The sequence below is a fragment of the Lissotriton helveticus genome (assembly GCF_964261635.1).
Source record: "Lissotriton helveticus chromosome 1_1 unlocalized genomic scaffold, aLisHel1.1 SUPER_1_unloc_27, whole genome shotgun sequence".
Classification (NCBI taxonomy): Eukaryota; Metazoa; Chordata; class Amphibia; order Caudata; family Salamandridae; genus Lissotriton; species Lissotriton helveticus.
In genome coordinates, this window is record NW_027611667.1 from 1,814,052 (window position 1) to 1,832,912 (window position 18,861).

The following is an 18,861-nucleotide window of genomic DNA, read 5'->3' on the forward strand; positions in this document are numbered from 1 at the left end:
TTTCCCTAGGTGCTGGCTTAGCTAGAACCCCAAATTCACAGCTACTCACTTTGCATAGAATGGGTCGTTCTGAGTCGAAAAATGTGATGTGACCACGTTGTGTTTTGGATGTGTCCAGTCATGGGCACTAGGACCTAGCGACACAAGTGAGGTACCCTTTCTATCAGGAGACTTAGGGGAATGCTAAATGGGAATAAAGTTTGTTGCTCCCCTCAGATGCATGAGGAAAATGTGTTTTGAAGCACAAGTTTAAGGTTTATAAGGGATTCTCGATACAAAATGCAAATGGAAGCCATGCAAGCCACCCCACCCTGGATTCCCCTAGGTGTCTAGTTTTTAAAAATGTGCAAGTTTGCTATGTTTTCCTGGGTGTCGGCTGAGCTAGAGCCCAAAAATCCGCAACTATCAGTTTTCAGTGGACAAATGTGGTGTGCCCACATTGGGTTTTGGGCCACTTCCTGTCACAGGAACTAGACCTACTCACACAAGTGAGATACCATTTTTGTCTGGAGACTTGGGGGAATGCTGGGTAGAAGAAAGTTTGTCTCACCCCTCTAAATCCAGAACTTTCTATCACAGAAATGTGAGGAAAATGTGTTTTTAGTCCAATTTTGAGGTTTGCAAGGGACTTTGGGTAAGCACAACCTAGTGAGAGCCAGACAAGTCAACCCATCTTGAATTACCCCATGTGACTAGTATTCAAAAATGTGCAGGGTTGCTATGTTTCCCTTGGTACCTGCTGAGCTGGAGCCCAAAATCCACAGCTAGTCGCATTACAAAAAAGGGTCCGTTTTCAGAGGAAAGTTTGATGTGTCCACATTGCGTTTTGGTCTGTTTCCTATTGCGGGCACTAGGCCTACCCACACAAGTGAGGTACCATTTTTATTGTCAGGCATGTAGGAACATTGACTAGCAGAACGTTTGTTATTGGAGTTTGCTGCATGTATGCCTTGCAAATGTAAGACAGTCCGTAAGAAAGAAGACATTTTGAAAAATACTCTCAAAATCATGTGCTGGTACGTGTACCCAAAAATTCAAAGATGTACAAATACGCACTGCTCCTAAACTCTATTTCTTATGTCCATTTCAGACATGCAAAGGTTTCCTTGATACCCATGTTTCACTGCACATATTTCAACATATGAATTGGTCCACACTCGGTACACAATAACCATTGTTCAGTGCAGCTTAGTTGTAGGCTCTGGGTACCTTGGGTTATTGGAGAACCTACAAACCCTATATTCTTGAGATGCCTGCTTCAACGGAAACATGCTCCATCTGTGACATGCCTACAGTCTGATCGTATGCATTCCTGACCTGAAACTGTATTCATTCCCGTTCCTTAAACTGTGTTGGCAGTGAGTGCAGCAAGTTATCAGACATTTTCTGTATCGTCTTCAAGAATTCCAGTGTTAATCGAGGAGGCTTCCTATTTATACTCTTCTGTGAAAGTCTTTTGACTTGCCGCACGTTTTCACGCTGATTTTGCTGTGGCTTGAATTGTATCTGTGTGAGACTGCCACTTCCTCCCACTCCGACTTCGTTCTTGCGCCTCCTTTGCTGCGCTGTGTAAGCTATTGGGATTATTATATGCTGCCACCTCACCGACGGAATTTCCAATAAAGGCTCTACACTTCCGTGTACTCCTCAGCTACGTAATCCCGCTGAAGCTGCCAGGCGCCCTGCTTGGTTCCCTCCCCTTGCGCATCGACCGCTCCGCTCCTTGGTCTAGAGCGTTGAGCGTCAGAGGCTGGGTCCCGCCCCATCTTCACAGCTGACTTTTCCACAGCTGACGAGACCGCTACGCTCATTGATTGTGAGCGCCGAGCGTCAAAAGGCTGGTTCCCGCCCTCAGCTGACTAACGAGACCACTCCGCTCATTGATTGTGAGCGCAGAGCGTCAAGAGTCTGATTCCCGCCCTCAGCTGACTCTTGTAAGTGTGCCATTTTCATCAGCTTGCCAGCGCTTTCTCCATCATTGACAGGCACAGCTTAATAATTCAAATTTTTGCGTGTTCACCTCAATGAAACACACGATTTTCAACACAACCTGACAGAAGTTATTTTGTTGATATCACATCATCTTATCGCTGACAGGCACAGCTTTGAAACAGTTTTATTGTTTTGCTCATTCACTCATTTATTCTAATTTTACAAATAACCCTCATTAATCTAATTTAGGAACATTTTCACAACCTGCTTCTGGTTAAATGGCTGACAAGCACAGCTTCGAACTTTCATTTTAGTCTTATTGTTATTTGGTTCACTTTACAATTCTTATGAAACACATAATATCTGTCAGTACTATGTATTAGGGGGACGGTTTCCATTCTCCATGTGTATTGAAATGTGTATAATGCCATATGTTACTTAATTTTCTACAAGATACAGCACTACTTTACATTTATTACAAATCACATAATTTATATTGATATCGTTAGCACTATTTTTGCAGTGTTTCTCCATACTTCTCTGTTCCTACATTTTCACTTACCACTATTTGTAGCTTCACTCTTTCTCTCTGTCTTTCTCCTCTTTCTTTTCTTTTACTTTTCCCCCATCTCTACCCACGCACCATTTTGGCTGCTTTTGCAATGTCTCAATCCCCCCTCCCCCCATTTCTTAATGAAGAAGGAGAACCACTTATACCATGGAAGAAATGGGTTAACCAATTTGAATCATATTTGATTGCTATAGGAGTTTACAGATTTTTCTGCAGTATGCAGGCAACATATCCTCTTACACAATTTAGGAAAACATGGCAGAGAAATATTTCATGATCTTCCTGATTCTATAATTGAAAATGTAAATCCTAACGAGGAAGGTGAAGGGGATGCACAGCATGATGTTTATCAAATCAGCCTTAAGAAACTAGAAACGCAATTTGGAGAAAAAAATCAACATTGTCTTGGAACATCACAAATTCTTTTCTAGGACAAAAGGCAAAAATGAGCGGGGGAATAATTACATTGCCGTCCTGAGGGGATTAGCCTCAACTTGTGATTTGGGCATTTTAACAGAATCTCTTATTAGGGATCCACTAGTTAGATGTACATTGATATAGCAAAGAGCATAGAACATACTGCCTTCTGCATGAATGAGATCAAAGAAGTTGTGGACGATGAAATAAATAAAATCTCCACAAAGGACTCTAAACCCTCCTCTACAAAAGACTCTAAACTCAAATCTTCACCTACGGAGACAGAGAATCAACATTCCAATGAATACAAAGTTAGGTGTTATAGAAGTGGGAATCCTAATCACTTGGCAAACAATGTGAATTATCCAGCCAGAAGTATTACGTGTAGTTAATGCAATAAAAGAGGGCATTTCTCCAAAGTTTGCAAAGCATTTAAGAAAAAAGTTACTCATATGATGACAAGTGATCCAATTCACAATAAAGACATTGTTTTCCAAGTATCCAAACAAGCTGGGTGTACTAATAATGTTCCGTAATTGGTATTCGCCGATTCTTGTTCTCCATATACCCTCATCAATGAAGCCACCTTTAATATCAATTCAAGAAGCAAGGAATACACTTTACTGTCTCCTTATATCATTCCAGGCGGATACAATTAGGACCCCATTCCCCTAGTTGGCATGCTGTTTATGCACATTGACTTCAAGGACACATCCACGTTGTTGGACCCGGCCTCGTGGCGTGGCCTGTCTCTTTCCCTCAGAACCCTGCAAGCATAGGCCTGCACCCTGAGCCCCTGCGCAGCGTCCCCGCAAGAATAGCCTGCACCCAGCAGCCTGGTCGTCTCACCCCCGATGAGCCCTTCTGGGTGGTGAAGAATAAGCTATCTGTCATAAATGACCACATCTATCGAGGTTAAAGGGTCATACCTTCAGAAAAAATGTATGAGCACATTATCCAAATCGCACACGAAGGTCATCCAGGCAGAAACTTGACAAAGAGCAAAATCAGACAAAGCTATTGGTTTCCAAAAATGGATTCCATGGTAGAGGAAAGAGTTAGAGACTGTCTTGAATGTGGGACCAGTGATAAAGCCAAAGTTATCCGCAAATCCCCACTAATTCCTGTATCCATTCTCACCAAACCTTGGGACAAATTAGGCCTGACATTATTTGGTCCACTGAATTTACTCAGCTACTCACAAAGGTACATGTTTTTACTTATCATCATTCCCACTTGATAACTACAGAAATGGTCACTAATATCACCACATCTTCATTGATTGAATTCCTCAGAGACACCTTCTCCAAAGAGGGCATACCGAGTACACTCATTACAGACAATGGAGTTCAATTCACTTCCGAAGAAATGAAACAGTTTATGACTATCTTATCCATGACCCACCTCAAATCTCCGTTCTACTGTCCAAAAGCCAACGGATTGGTAGAAAGAGCTAATACGATGATGAAGGACACCATACAATTAGCCTTAGCATCCCATGAACCAGTGGAAGAAGCCATAAGAAAGATGTTCTGATCATATCACATCACACCAAATGCTGTCACTGGAATTACTCCTTTTGCCTCTCTTAAAGGGCGTAACCCAGGTTCCAAACGCACACCCAACTGGCTCAATGGAGGATGTCCGGTCTGGGTAGACAGGAAATCTGTTCTAGGAGAAGTAGAGAAGCATCAATTAGAATACAAATCTAGATATTACCAGAAATGGGGTACAGTCAACAAGAGTTGGCAAGAAGGTCAGTGGGTAATCATTAAAGAACCTAACATTTCTCGAGCCAGAATATCCTCCTTTTCTAAACCTTTAAGAATAAAAAGAGTCAACAAAAATTCCGTCGAGCTGGAAGATGGGAGCACCTGGTGTAGTGTAGTTATGTTGTTATGTTATGTTAAAATGCGTTTGTATAGCGCACGGCTACTCTAAAAGAGTGTCCCGGCGCTTTCCACAGTCAGCTACAGTGTAAAAACATAACATGAATAACAGATCCCAGAAGCAGGAAGAAAGAAAGATCCACCTAAACAGAAAGATTAAAAAGCCAAGTTTTCAGATTCCTTCTAAATTGAAGCAGATTGGAAGTGCTGCGAAGTGCCAATGGAAGTGAGTTCCACAACTTGGAGGCCTTGAGTCTAAAAGAGCGCCCCCCCCGTACGGGCCTTCCTCACCCGTGGGACCACCACAGTAAAAAGGGATTCAGAACGCAGAGAGCGTGTAGGACGGTAAAAGGCCAATCTCTTCTGCAAATATCCCGCACCTGACCCAAAGAGAGCTTTGTGTACCAGCGTCAGGGATTTAAACATAATCCGTTTCCGGATTGGCAACCAATGCAGCGTCTGCAGCAGCCCAGAAGCCCGTGTTCGTCTATGCAGACCAAAGATCGCACGGGCTGCGGAGTTCTGTGCCACCTGCAGGCGCTGGACCAGATAGTCCGGTAGGCCTAAAAAGAGGGCATTGGCATAATCCAGCCTGGATCCGATTAGCCCCTGCACTGTTATCCGTCTGTGCTCCGCAGATAGTAAAGGAAGAAACTTGCGGAGCATTTTTAGAACACCGAAGCAAGTGCCGGACAGGCCGAGAACATGCGCTCTCAAAGAGAGCTTGTTGTCAAGCCTAACACCGAGGTTCTTGGCGACCTGGGAGGACTGCGCCGGAGGGCACATTGCAGCCGGCCACCACTGCCGCCATTCGGGATCGATGTCACAGCCGAAGAATAAAACCTCCGACTTGCTGGAGTTGGCCTTCAGGCTATTACGCTGGAACCAGCCGAAGACCATATCCAGACAGTCCCGAATTCTCTCCCCATCAAATGGCTGATCTTTGCCACAAGTGAAGAGGAGTTGCGTGTCGTCGGCGTAGGACACGATCTGGGCTCCACAGGCCTCCACCGCAGCCGCCAGAGGGGACATAAAGATGTTGAACAATGTCGGGCTCAACACAGATCCCTGTGGAACCCCAACTCCCAATGGCGGCATCTCGGCAGAGCTCTGGGAAACCCAGACCGTCTGGCGGTGGTCTTCCAGAAAAGATGTAAACCATCTGAACACCGTCCCTCTTAGGCCGATGTCATAAAGCCTGGCGAGAAGCGCCTCATGGGGGACGGTGTCGAAGGCCGCCGACAGGTCCAACATGACTTGCATGGCCTTGCCACCCACATCCAAGGTCTCCCTGATGATCTCGGAGACCTCCACCAACGCTGTTTCCGTACTGAAATTCGGACGGAAACCGGATTGGGATGGATGGAGCAAATTGTTGGTTTCGAGAAAGCTCGACAAGACACCATGGACATGTTTCTCCGTGATCTTAGCCAAAGCCGGGAGAAGTGAAATTGGCCTATAATTGGCCAATACCTCGGCATCAAGACCAGGCTTTTTCAGGAGAGGGATCACCATCGCCCTTTTCCAGGTGCGAGGAACAATCCCCTCCCGCAAGGAGGCGTTGAGGATCGGGTTGACCAAGGGATTCACCACTGCCGCCATCCCCGCCAAGAATTTGGCGGGGCAGGGGTCCAGTGGTGAGCCAGATTTAAGGCTGGCCAGCAGAGTCCGAGACATGTCACTGGAGACAGGTGGAAAGTCAACCAGTACTGCCGTGGACACGGGCGAAGTTCCAGGTCCTACCCCAGAGCCGCAACCATCCTCCATCAAGCTCTCCGAGAGGGAGGCCTGAATTGCCTTAATCTTGTTGGTGAAAAAGGTGGCAAGATCACACGCCCACGCCTCAGGTGATACAGGCGGGGGTGAATAAGAGGTCGGGGACGTGAACTCCTTCACTATCGTGAAGATCTCCTTGCAGGAGTTCACCGATGCCTCAATCCTCCTAGCAAGATAGTCCCGCTTGGCGCCAAGGATATCCCGGTGATAGGCCTTCACCATAGACCTATAGGCGAGTTTAGCCTCCGAATCATACTGAAGGCGCCAAGCCCGCTCAGCAACCTTACAATGGCTGCGAGCCAGATGCAGCGCCTCGGTGAACCATGGCGCAGATTGCCGTATCGCGGTGGACCGGGGGGTTACCCTTGAGGCGAGAGTATCTAACCTCTCCGTCAACCATCGCTGCAGGGCCTCGGTGTCTCTTTCCGGGTCGCCCGAAAGAGAACACGGATGTTCCATGAGCGCCTGCTCCAACATGGCAGGCGTCACTCTGTGCAAAGCTCTTGAGGCAGCTCTGGGCACTGCAGGGGCACAGATACCAGATCGCCCGATTTCCAACACAGAAAACCCAATCAGCCAATGATCCGACCAGAGCACCGGCCGTGCAACGATGTCAACAATAGGGACAGAAGAGAACACCTGGTCGAGGGTATGCCCTTTCTCGTGAGTAGGCCCTAGCACAAACGGAGCCAGGCCAAGCGAAGATGTAATATCTAGGAGTTTGATCCCTATAGTTCCTATCTTCCCAATAGGCTCTGCGCATTGGAATAATATATCCTATAGATTAGACGTAGGACTGAGGTCAACTAGGTGTCTATGGAATATACTAAACTTAAAAGTGAGTGCCAGCTATCTCAGAGGTCACTAGAAACTTTCTCGAATTCACAAGAAGGGATTTGTTTCTGACAACCGCATAAACATGACAACTTTGTTTCCCAAGAATAAGAAATATATCTCTGGAGTCGCGGAAACAATAGATAAGTATTTCATTAAGTCAATTGTGCATGCTTCGTTTCAACAGAGTTTTTAGAGAAATAGAGACAGGCATTTTCAATAAAAAGGTTTATTGAACAGTCTTCTTTCTCATAAAAGACAAGTGAACTGCTACAATCGTTAAGCACACTGCAAAGTATAATGCGTACAGCGAGAATAGTATTATAAAATAATACTGTAAAAGCATTGTATGGTTTCTAAGCCATATAAAAATATATACATAAATAACATTGACTAAAAATACTCAACTGGTGCTTCTAAATACGCCTACCCCAATGTACCTAACCTAAGTCTAGTACGCAGGAAGTGTTGTTATCTCCTAAGACCTTCCAGATCTTTGATGGCGACTCCTGCTCCACTAGCAGACCTCTAAACTGCGGGGTACCCCAAGGCTCCTCCATAAGCCCTACGCTGTTCAACGTGTACATGAGGCCGCTGGCTGAGGTTGTCCGAAAATACGGTATCAAGATCATCTCGTATGCGGACGACACTCAGCTGGTGGTCTCTCTGGCACAGAAGAACAGCAGGCTTCCCCAAATCAACCTAGCAGCATGCATGGAGGCCGTCAGGAGATGGATGACAGCATCCTCATTAAAACTCAATGGCGATAAGACCGAGATAATGCTCCTTGGCCCCCCTATTCTCACCCCCATGGACCAGCTATGGCCTCCCAGTTTGGGTCCTCCCCCATCCCCGAAGGAGGACATTAAAAGTCTGGGAGTCTGGCTGGACAAAACCCTCACTTTCAATACACAGGCAACTAAAACAGCAGCAACTTGCTTCGGGATCATCCGAATGCTGAGAAAAATCCTGCCTATTCTGCCCCTAGAAGCTAAACAGGTTGTTATTCAGGGCCTCATCCAATCTCGGCTCGACTTCAACAATGCCCTTTACTTAGGAGCCCCTGAATACGTGCTACAGAAACTTCAGCGCACACAGAACTGTGCAGCTCGCACGCTACTCCAAATCCCACGCAGAGAATCAGCTAAGCCAGGGATCAGGTCACTGCACTGGCACCCGGTCAGGGATAGAATAAAATTTAAAACTCTGTGCATATCGCACCAAGCCTTTCGCAGAGCCAGACCTGAGATTAATCACACACTTCTCACTCCCTACTGTCCCGGTAAGTCACTTCGCTCAGAGAACGCATTCCTTGCTGTAGTTCCCAGAGTCAAAAGGTCCAGAGCAGGAGGCAGGTCCTTCACGCTCAACGCTGCTAAATTATGTAACTCCCTTCCCCTCTCACTAAGGTCCAACCCTGTCCTTTCATCCTTCCGTAAAGAGCTAAAAACATATCTTTTCAGAAATTAGCTCCCCACCTGGATCTCTCCCCTCTTCCCTCAGAGCTTTGTTACCTTTACTTTATTATTTTTTTTTTTATTTAAAACATTTGTAGAGCGCAGCTGTCACCTGGCAGGTATCCTGGCGCTGAAGAAGCATACTCCTAGAGTTGAAAGCAGGGGAGTTGGAATAAGGGGGGGTGGCAGTGGAGGGGGAGATTAAGGGAAGAGCCATGTTTTTATCCGTCTCCTGAAAGGTAGGAGCTGTGTGATTTGGCGTATATCGGCGGGAAGACTGTTCCAGAGCTTAGCGGCAGCCACTCTGAACGATCTTCCCCCGATTCTGGCCTTCTTAAATCTCGGTACTCTTACAAGACAGGCGGTCGAGGATCGTAGAGTTCTCGTTGGAATATACCAGGAAAACATGTGTTGTAGGGGTCTAGGTCCTGATCCGTGTACTGCCTTGAAGACCATGCAGAGGACTTTAAAAGCTATGCGTTGCTTCAGGGGGAGCCAGTGTAGCTCGGCTAACGCAGCAGTAGCCGAGGATCTCCTAGTCCATCCAAGTGCCAGTTTGGCTGCTCCCGACTGGACTCGTTGGAGTCTGTCCAACAGTACCCGAGGAGATTCGAGCAGGAGGGCATTGCAGTAGTCGATACGACTGAGAATAGTGCACCTAACTATCAGAGCTCGTGCCGGAGGTGGTAATAGTGGCAGAATTTTGCGTAATGATCGCATAAGAGCCGAGCAGGTAGCGACTGTTCTGGTTACCTGTGTTTCCATGCTGAGTTTGGTGTTTAGCAAGACGCCCAGATTGCGGACACTGGCAACAGGTGGCGGGTTATCCGGGTTTTCCGGGGGCCAGAACTCTACAGGCAGGAGGCGAGGTATTCGGCTCGCGGGACAGAACAGAACCTCGGTTTTGGAGGAAATACATTGAAGGGAGTTGCAGTGTAACCAGCCTGCAGTATCTCTCAGGCAGTCGTGGAAGGCTTCTAAGGGGATGGAGCCTTCCCCCTCCCAGGAGAGAATGAGCTGGGTGTCGTCCGCGTAGTTTACTGTGGTCAAATTGTAGGATCTGATTAAAGTGACCAGTGGCTTTAAATAAACATTGAAAAGGATGGGGCTGATGGAGGAGCCCTGGGGAACACCGTGAGGGACTGGGGAGAAGGCGGATTGGTAGGGGGGAAGGGATACAGCTTGTTTCCTGTCTCTGAGATAAGAGTGGAACCAGAGTAGAGCTGTGCCGTTGACCCCAACATCTCTCAGCCTCTCTAGCAGGATCACGTGGTTGACAGTATCGAATGCGGCAGACAGGTCCAATAGAATCAAGGCCACGGCTTGGCCCCTGTCTGCACGCACTCGAAGTTCTTCCATGGCAGTAAGCACTGCTGTTTCTGTGCCATGGGCTGGACGAAATCCAAATTGGAAGTCGTCCAGAACGTGATTCTGCTCCAGATGAGTTGATAGGCAGGTGCTGACCCATCGTTCCACCACTTTCACTGGGAAGGGCAGAAGAGATATGGGTCGAAAGTTGGAAAGGCAATCTGGATTCAGAGATGTTTTTTTTAGTAGCGGGGTGATGAGAGCTTGCTTCCAGGGGTTGGGGACGAGACCACAGCAGAGAGATTGATTACAAATCTTCCAAAGAGTGTGGAATAGCTCACTCCTGCATACTTTCCATGTTTTCGGAGGCAGAGGGTCAAGAGGGGATCCAGAAGTGATGCCTAGTGCCAGTCTCTCAAAGTCTGCTTCGGAGATCTGTGGAAAGGCCAGAAGACTTTCCGTAGGAGAGCGTGCTGAACTAGGAGAGTATAGATTAGGGGCGGCAGCACCGGGGGAAGATAAAATAATTTCCGATGGGGGGGCTGCTAGGTTGTAAATGATGGTCTCAATTTTATCTGTGAAGAACTGCGCCAAATTGTCGCAGAGAGTCTGAGATGGGGGAATAGTTTTTTTGATACAGTTAGGGTGTAGCAGGTTCTCCAAGATCTGGAAGATGCTTTTTGAACTATTGGCTGCGTTGACAATGGTAGAGCAGTAGTAAGCTGATTTGCTTTCTATCATCGCAGATTTATATTCACGAAGCTTATTTTTCCAGAGGATTTTGTTGTTATCACAGTATCCATGTCTCCACTTCCTCTCAGCCTGTTTACAGGCTGATTTGAGAGTTTTCAGGGAGTCGTTGTACCAGTGCAGCATAGAAAAGAAACTTTTTAATAAAAGGATTAAAAACTAATTCAAGATATACATTATCTAAGGAATGTTATAAAAACTCAGATATGGAGAATATTTTTCATTTTCGTCCATTTTTGACCGATTTGGAGCACTTTGAAGCACTGATGCAGCTTTGGGATTTTTATGGTTATTTTGATCAGAGATGCTCCTAATGTGTTTAGAATTCATGTGGGATGTATCCAAGACACTGCAATCACACCTATATAGTTTTTAAATGATTTTGATGTATTAAAATTTTGACCTCCATAAGGGGGGAAAGGTTGAACTTTTACCCCGCAAGGAGTTCCATGACTTTCGTGACCTTGTCCCCCTGAAATTTAAAATTGCATTTTCAAAGTAATGTGTACAACTATTCATTCTGTGTCATTCATTGTGTGTTTAGCATGCTATTGGGCCACTGTAGCACTTGTTTTTTTTCGTTTTTAAGCATTTTTGACCGTTTTTGAACACTTTGATGCTCCAAATGGTCTTTGGACTTAGTCACTTTTTGCTTCATGGAGACTTCAAAAGTGTTAGAAATTCATTTTGGAGGCACACAGAACAGTGCAAATGCAGTTACATAGCATTCAGGACACTGCAATTACACCTATATAGTTTTTAAAAGATTTTGATGTAATAAAATTTTTGACCTCCATGGGGAGGGCCCTTAAGCTGAACTTTTACCCAGCTCGGAGTTCCATGACTTCCATGACCTTGTCCCCCTGAAATTGAAAATCGAATTTTCAAAGTGTTTAGTAAAACTGTTCATTCTGTGTCATTCATTATGTCTTTAGCCTGCTATTGGACCACTGCAGCACTATGTTTTGTTAATTTTAACCCAATGTTGACCTTTTTTGACCACTTTGATGCACCAGTGAAGTTTTTGGACTTGGTCATTTTTCACTTCATGGAGACTTCAAAAGTGTTAGAAATTCATTTTGTAAATACCTAGAACGGTGCAAATGCAGCCATATAGAATTCAGGGCACTACAATTACACCTATATAGTTTTTAAATGATTTTGATGCAATAACATTTTTGACCTCCATGGGGAGGGCACTCAAGCTAAACTTTTACCCAGCTCCGAGTTCCACGACCTCGGGTGGAAAAAGTGACTTTGCCCCCTTAAACCCAAAAACTTCAAAAAGTCACCCCTGGAGGCCAGAAATGGGTCTTAGACACTCTTGGTATGTCATCTGAGGTATACTATGGTGTTCTTGGGTCCAGAACTAGAAATGTGATGTGACTCTGATATCTAAGGCCTATAATGGAAAAAATTAATTTGACACCAAACACCTCAAAATGTCTGAAATAGGACTCAGACATGTACCTGGAGGCTGGACATGAGCCCTAGACACTCTTGCTATATCACCTGAGATATAATATAGGGTCCTGGTGGCCACAGGGACCCAAAAACAGTCAGGTGGGTTGATACTGAAAATTAGCAAAAATCATCCCAAATTTTTTTTTGACAAGATTTGCTAATTTTCCAAATAGCTCAGAATGGATATCAGAGACACTGTTTGAGTGCGCAAGATACGAATACACTTGTTAGAAAGGTCAGCTCTGATGCTTTCATGTGATATATATAACTTTGATATTATATAAAAAAAAAAAATCCGCTACCAGCCAAGGGAAACACCTGATATCGTACCCGATTTTGAGAACATTGGGCTTGGTGGAAAAAGTCACTTTGCCCCCTTAAACCCAAAAACTTCAAAAAGTCACCCCTGGAGGCCAGAAATGGGTCTTAGACACTCTTGGTATGTCATCTGAGGTATACTATGGTCTTCTTGGGTCCAGAACTAGATATCTGATGTGACTCTGATATCTAGGAGCTATAATGGAAAAAAAAGAATTTGACACCAAACACCTCAAAATGTCACAAATAGGAGTCAGACATGTACCTGGAGGCTGGAAATGAGCCCTAGCCACTCTTGTTATATAATCTGAGATATATTATGGGGTCCTGGTGGCTACAGGGACCTGAAAACAGTCATGAGGGTTGATACCGAAAATTAGCAAAAATCGTCAAAAAAAGTTTTTTTGACAAGATTTGCTAATTTTCCAAATAGCTCAGAATGGATATCGCAGTCACTTTGTGAGTACCCAGGACCTAAATATACTTGTTAGAAAGCTCAGATCTGATGCTTTCATTTGATCTATCTACCTTTGCTATTATCTGAAGTTTTTTTTTCAGCTTCCAGCCATGGGAAAAACCTGACATTGTACCCGATTTTGAGCACCTTAGGCTGGATGGAAGAAGTGACTTTGCCCCCTTAAACCCCAAAACTTCAAAAAGTCATCCCTGGAGGCCAGAAATGGGTCTTAGACACTCCTGGTATGTCATATGAGGTATACTAAGGGGTCCTTAGGTCCAGAACTTAAAATTTGATGTGACTCTGAGCTCAATGTGATGTGACTCTGAGCTATATGGCCTATAATGGAAAAAATGAGTTTGACCCCAAACACCTCGAAATGTCACAAATAGGAGTCAGACATGTACCTGGAGGCTGGAAATGAGCCCTAGCCACTCTTGTTATATCATCTGAGATATATTATGGGGTCCTGGTGGCTACAGGGACCCGAAAACAGTCATGAGGGTTGATACCGAAAATTAGCAAAAATCGTCAAAAAAAGTTTTTTTGACAAGATTTGCTAATTTTCCAAATAGCTCAGAATGGATATCACAGTCACTTTGTGAGTACCCATGACCTAAATATACTTGTTAGAAAGCTCAGATCTGATGCTTTCATTTGATCTATCTACCTTTGCTATTATCTGAAGTTTTTTTTTCAGCTTCCAGCCAAGGGAAGAACCTGACATCGTACCCGATTTTGAGCAACGTAGCCTGGATGGAAGAAGTGACTATGCCCCCTTAAACCCCAAAACTTCAAAAAGTCATCCCTGGAGGCCAGAAATGGGTCTTAGACACTCCTGGTATGTCATCTGAGGTATACTAAGGGGTCCTTAGGTCCAGAACTAGAAATTTGATGTGACTCTGAGCTCAATGTGATGTGACTCTGAGCTCTATGGCCTATATTGGGAAAAATGAGTTTGATCCCAAACACCTCGAAATGTCACAAATAGGAGTCAGACATGTACCTGGAGGCTGGAAATGAGCCCTAGCCACTCTTGTTATATCATCTGAGATATATTATGGGGTCCTGTTGGCTACAGGGACCTGAAAACAGTCATACAAAGCAATTTGAATCCATACGAGGCAATTTTTAATTTGCGGCCATCTGGTCACCCTTTGAAATGGATAGGATATACTACAGAGGATGTAGTGCACTCTATTTCTTGAAGCATACGATGTACTGACTTAATTTCAATTGCAGTATGTAGCTAAGACATTTACAATTCATAGTGGTAACTCTCATGGTTGTGGCTTATAGGGACAAGGTACAAATCAAGTGCAACCTTCAGGTAAGTTTTTATTTTTCACTTTCATGTGTGTTGTAGAACACTTTATACTTTTGGCTATAATTCATAGTCTGTACATTATAGAGACATATTTTAAACAGCACTTTGTTCCTAGTGATGTGCATCTTACCCATGTGAATTATTATGTGTGTGGCGTATTGTAAAGTTGTCAAAATTTGAGGTTGAATGTATGACGTTTTTCAATACCGTCGCATGTACGAAAAAGTATGCCTTACATTTTGTCCCATACTTCTAAAACCATACAATCTGGATCCATAATTGGAAGTGCAGCATTAAGCTAACATGATGCCACTGTCCTGTGTTCATTTTCATGCATGTGGAAAGCTTCAAAGTGGTGTGAATCTTTCAGCGATTAAACACATATTTAAAAAAAAATTCCTCCAGCTTTTGCAAAATGTGTCACGTATGTTATGTCATCAGTCAAGATCCATATTAGATAGAGCTTGATTTCCAACTGCAACACATTCTATAACATAGCCTACTACAGTGTGCCATTTTATATGCATGTGGCTCACACACAAGGTGCATACAAAGCAATTTGAATCCATACGAGGCGATTTTTAATTTGCGGCCATCTGGTCACCCATTGAAATGGATAGGATATATTACATAGTATGTGGTGCACTATAAATCTTGAACCATATGAGGTACTGACCTAATTTCAATCACAGTATGTAGCTAAGACATCTACACTTTATAGTGGTAACTCTCATATTTGTGGCTTATAGGGACAAGGTACAAATCAATTGTAATCTTCAGGAAAAGTTTTTATTTTTCACTTTCATGTGTGTTGAAGAACACTTTATGCTTTTGGCTACAAAATGTGAAGTTGAATGTATGATGTTTTTCAATAACGTCACGTGTGAAAAAATATGCCTTACGTTGTGGCCCATAATTCTAAAACCATACAATCTGGATCCATAATTCTGAGTGCAGCATACAGTTACCATCATGCCACTGCCCTGTGGTCATTGTCATGCCTGTGCCATGCTTAGAAGTGGTGAGAATCATTCAGTGATTAAACGCATGTTTTATAAAATTTGCCTCCATTTTTTGCAAAATGAGTCACGTATATTGTGTCATCAGTCATGATCCATACTAGATAGAGCTTGATTTCCAACTGCAACACATTCTATAGCATACCCTACTACATTGTGTCATTTTAAATGCATGTGGCTTACACGTAAGGTACATACAACGCAATATGAATCCATACGACGCGATTTTCAATTTGCGGCCATCTGGTCGTCCCATTGAAATGGATAGGATATTATACATAGCAGAATGTGCCCTATAATTCTTGAAGCATATAAGTTAAAGACTTAATTTCAATTGCAGATTCTAGCTAAGATTCGTATGCATTATTGTACCAATTCTTATGCATGTGGGGCCACATCCATATGAATCTCGTACATGAGTCCACTGCAACCAAGATATATTTATAGTTACCATCCCTTTGTAAGGGACCACAGTGGTCTAGGTAAACACAGGCTAATGGTTTATCCGAGATTAGAATGGGCGTCTGCGCTGGACGTCTCACCGTTGATACTTTCATTTTTTGACATATCTCACATTCTAAAACATAATTCCTTGTTTGTCTTCTCATTTGTGGCCACCAGTATCTCTGTTTTAATAATGATACTGTGGCTGAGACGCCAGCATGTATAGAAGCAAGCCCTTCGTGTGCCGCTATTATCAGTCCTAACCTATGTTCCATGTTTGGAATTGCCCTATCCCCCACTCCAGGGATTCGAGCAAAAGGAACATTGTTTGCATCAGTTATGTATGAGTATTTTATAGGAAAGCCTTTCGGGAGTGTTTCTATCGATTCCTTTTCTGTAGCGCTGACAGCTTGTAATATTTCGCTGTCTAATTTTGTTTTTGACCGTGTGATAGCAGCTACGGAAGCCGTTTGCACAGCTGCCTTCGCGGCCTCATCAGCCAATGAATTCCCTGCAACGTGAACGCCATCACGTTGATGACTCAGTGTATGTATCACGTGAGTCTTTGGTAGTTCTTTTTGTAAAAGAACTACTTGTTCCCAGAGCATTTTATGCTTGATTGTGCCTCCTTTTGCATCTTTAAAACCATTCTGAAGCCAGATCTGCAAGTATTCATTGTAAGACTGAACGCAATAATACGAATCGCACACTATTAGTGTGGGGAATTCTCGATCGGTATTTTCAGGCGCCATCTTGAATGCCAGTAGTTCAGCTCGCTGAGCTGTACAATCTCCTAGAGATTGTGTTTTAGTTACAGCTGGTATAAATTTCCCTTCGTGCCAGCAACCTTTAACAATCGCGCACGCAGCACTGTAAGCTTGTTTACCCCCCACTGCGGGTTGTGCTGATCCGTCTGTATATATTATACAGCCGTAATGTTCTAGAGGCAGAATTTCAGTCGGCGGAGGACATTCAAATTCATATTGGAGAAATTCTTGTGTTTTTAAGTTAGGATCAAATTCATATGCCACGTCTGTTGCAGCAAGAGAATTAGCCCATTGTATCCATCTCGGATGGAGCGCTTTAGCATTCGGAATGCTTGCTTTTGTTACAGCCTCTAGGGCTGGTATCGGTGTCACGATTATTATTCGTTTACCTTGTGCCAGGGCTCGTTCTTTTGCTATAGCTGTCTGTGTTGCAGTTAGAATTTTTTCCGTTGGGCTGAATTTCATTTCAGCCTTAGTGTACAAGTGTGATTTGAATGCAATTGGTACCTTTTCTCCCTCATTAGAGGTCAGGTATGTCAATCCGCATCTTCCTGGGATGACTCGAATCACAAGATTGCGTGTGTTATCACGTGTTTCTAATTTTGTTTTAATTAGCATGTCTGTTTGTAAGGATCTCAGAATTTCTGTGTGTATTTGAGTCCAATTGGTTCTTTTAAAATCTGGTTTAATTAGATCATAAAGGGGTTTGACCCTTTCTGCGTAATTTGCAATGTATGTTCTTCCGAAATTTAGGAAGCCTAGAATTGACTGTAGGTTTTTTAGTGTTCTAGGTGCTTGGAGTACGGCACATTTCTCTAGGAAAGTGTCAGCCAGGCTTTTGCCTTCACTTGATAATTCATATCCTAAGAACAGGACTGTCAGATGGGCAATTCTGGATTTTTTAAAGTTGAATTTGTAACCCTCTGCTGCGAACCCAAGTATTATGGTGTTCACTCTTTTCAAGTGAGTATCCAAGTCATCATCTGTTAAGTATATGTCGTCGACATAAGATAATGCTTCGTCATCATATATTTGTAGTAATTCTGTTACTCTCGCTGAGAATACTCCCGGGCTGTTCTTGTACCCCTGGGCTAACCGACAGAATTGTTTTTGAGTGCCATTTATTGAGAACGCAGACAAATATCTACTCTCTGGTGCTATGTTTTGACAAAAGAATCCATTAGAGATGTCTAAGGTTGTTTTGTATTTTTTGCGCACTATGTTATTCATTAGTGAAGCACTATGCGAGTTTTGCACTGCAAAAGTTTTGCAACATGAGTTAAGGTGTCGGTAATCCAAAACTAGACGATATGAATTGTCTGGTTTGGAGACCGGAAACAAAGGGTTGTTCATTTGTGAGGTGCAAGTTTCAATCACCCCCTGGTATTCTAGCTGATCTAGTATTTCTTTTACCTGTTTTTTAGCTTCTTGCTTAATTGGGTACTGCCTTTGTGCAGTAGGTTGTGATTTTAATTGGATTTTGTGAGGAGGAGAGTCCTCATCCCATCCTACGTGATTTTTATATAAAGCAGGAGCTAGAGCTACTGCCCACTTTCTAGCAAGTGTATATTTTTTATGAATTGGGATATGATTTGCGAAGGCAGGCATAATTATTTCTTCGCCATGAGGGCAATCCCTGACAAACTCTGGTGGCCAGTCTTTTTCAGCTAGAAGGATGTCATAGCCCTTGGAGAGATTATCCCAAAATAGTCCCCTTATTTTTCTAGTCTTATCCCCCTCTATACGTAATGTTATTTCATATATTTTGTGAGGTTTGCTAACTCTGGTGTCTGCAGTTTCCACTTGAAGATATTCATTCGTGTCCACTGTCTCCAGATGATTCATAAGGACTTTGCGAGCTATGCTCACTTCTGCTGCGCTGTCTAGCATTGTCTGAACCCATTCTCCGTTTTTCAGTTGTGTCCTCAGAATTCTCGGCATTGTTAACTATTTTAATGCTGGCTACCTTCTTTTTTGGAAATTGTAATTTCTTTTTTAGCTGAGCAGGTTCCTTGTCTTTGGACTTGGCGTGCTCTTCTCTTTGTTCTGATCGTCCTCTTCTTTCCGATTTCTGCGAGGAAGTCTGAAAAGATTGAGAGGGACGTGTATCAATGTCTTGATATCTATCAGG

At 43.7% G+C, this 18,861-nt stretch overlaps 1 protein-coding gene across 1 annotated transcript in view; it reads left to right on the plus strand.

Moving 5' to 3' along the window:
* The first annotated feature begins 3,048 nt into the window (after positions 1 to 3,048).
* The window catches only part of LOC144805815 (uncharacterized), an 80,789-nt gene continuing 64,976 nt past the window's right edge, over positions 3,049 to 18,861 (plus strand). The window contains exons 1-2 of the mRNA XM_078672293.1: positions 3,049 to 3,295; positions 4,515 to 4,676. Coding sequence (XP_078528419.1) covers positions 3,049 to 3,295; positions 4,515 to 4,676 — 409 coding nt within the window. The remainder of the gene's footprint in view (positions 3,296 to 4,514; positions 4,677 to 18,861) is intronic.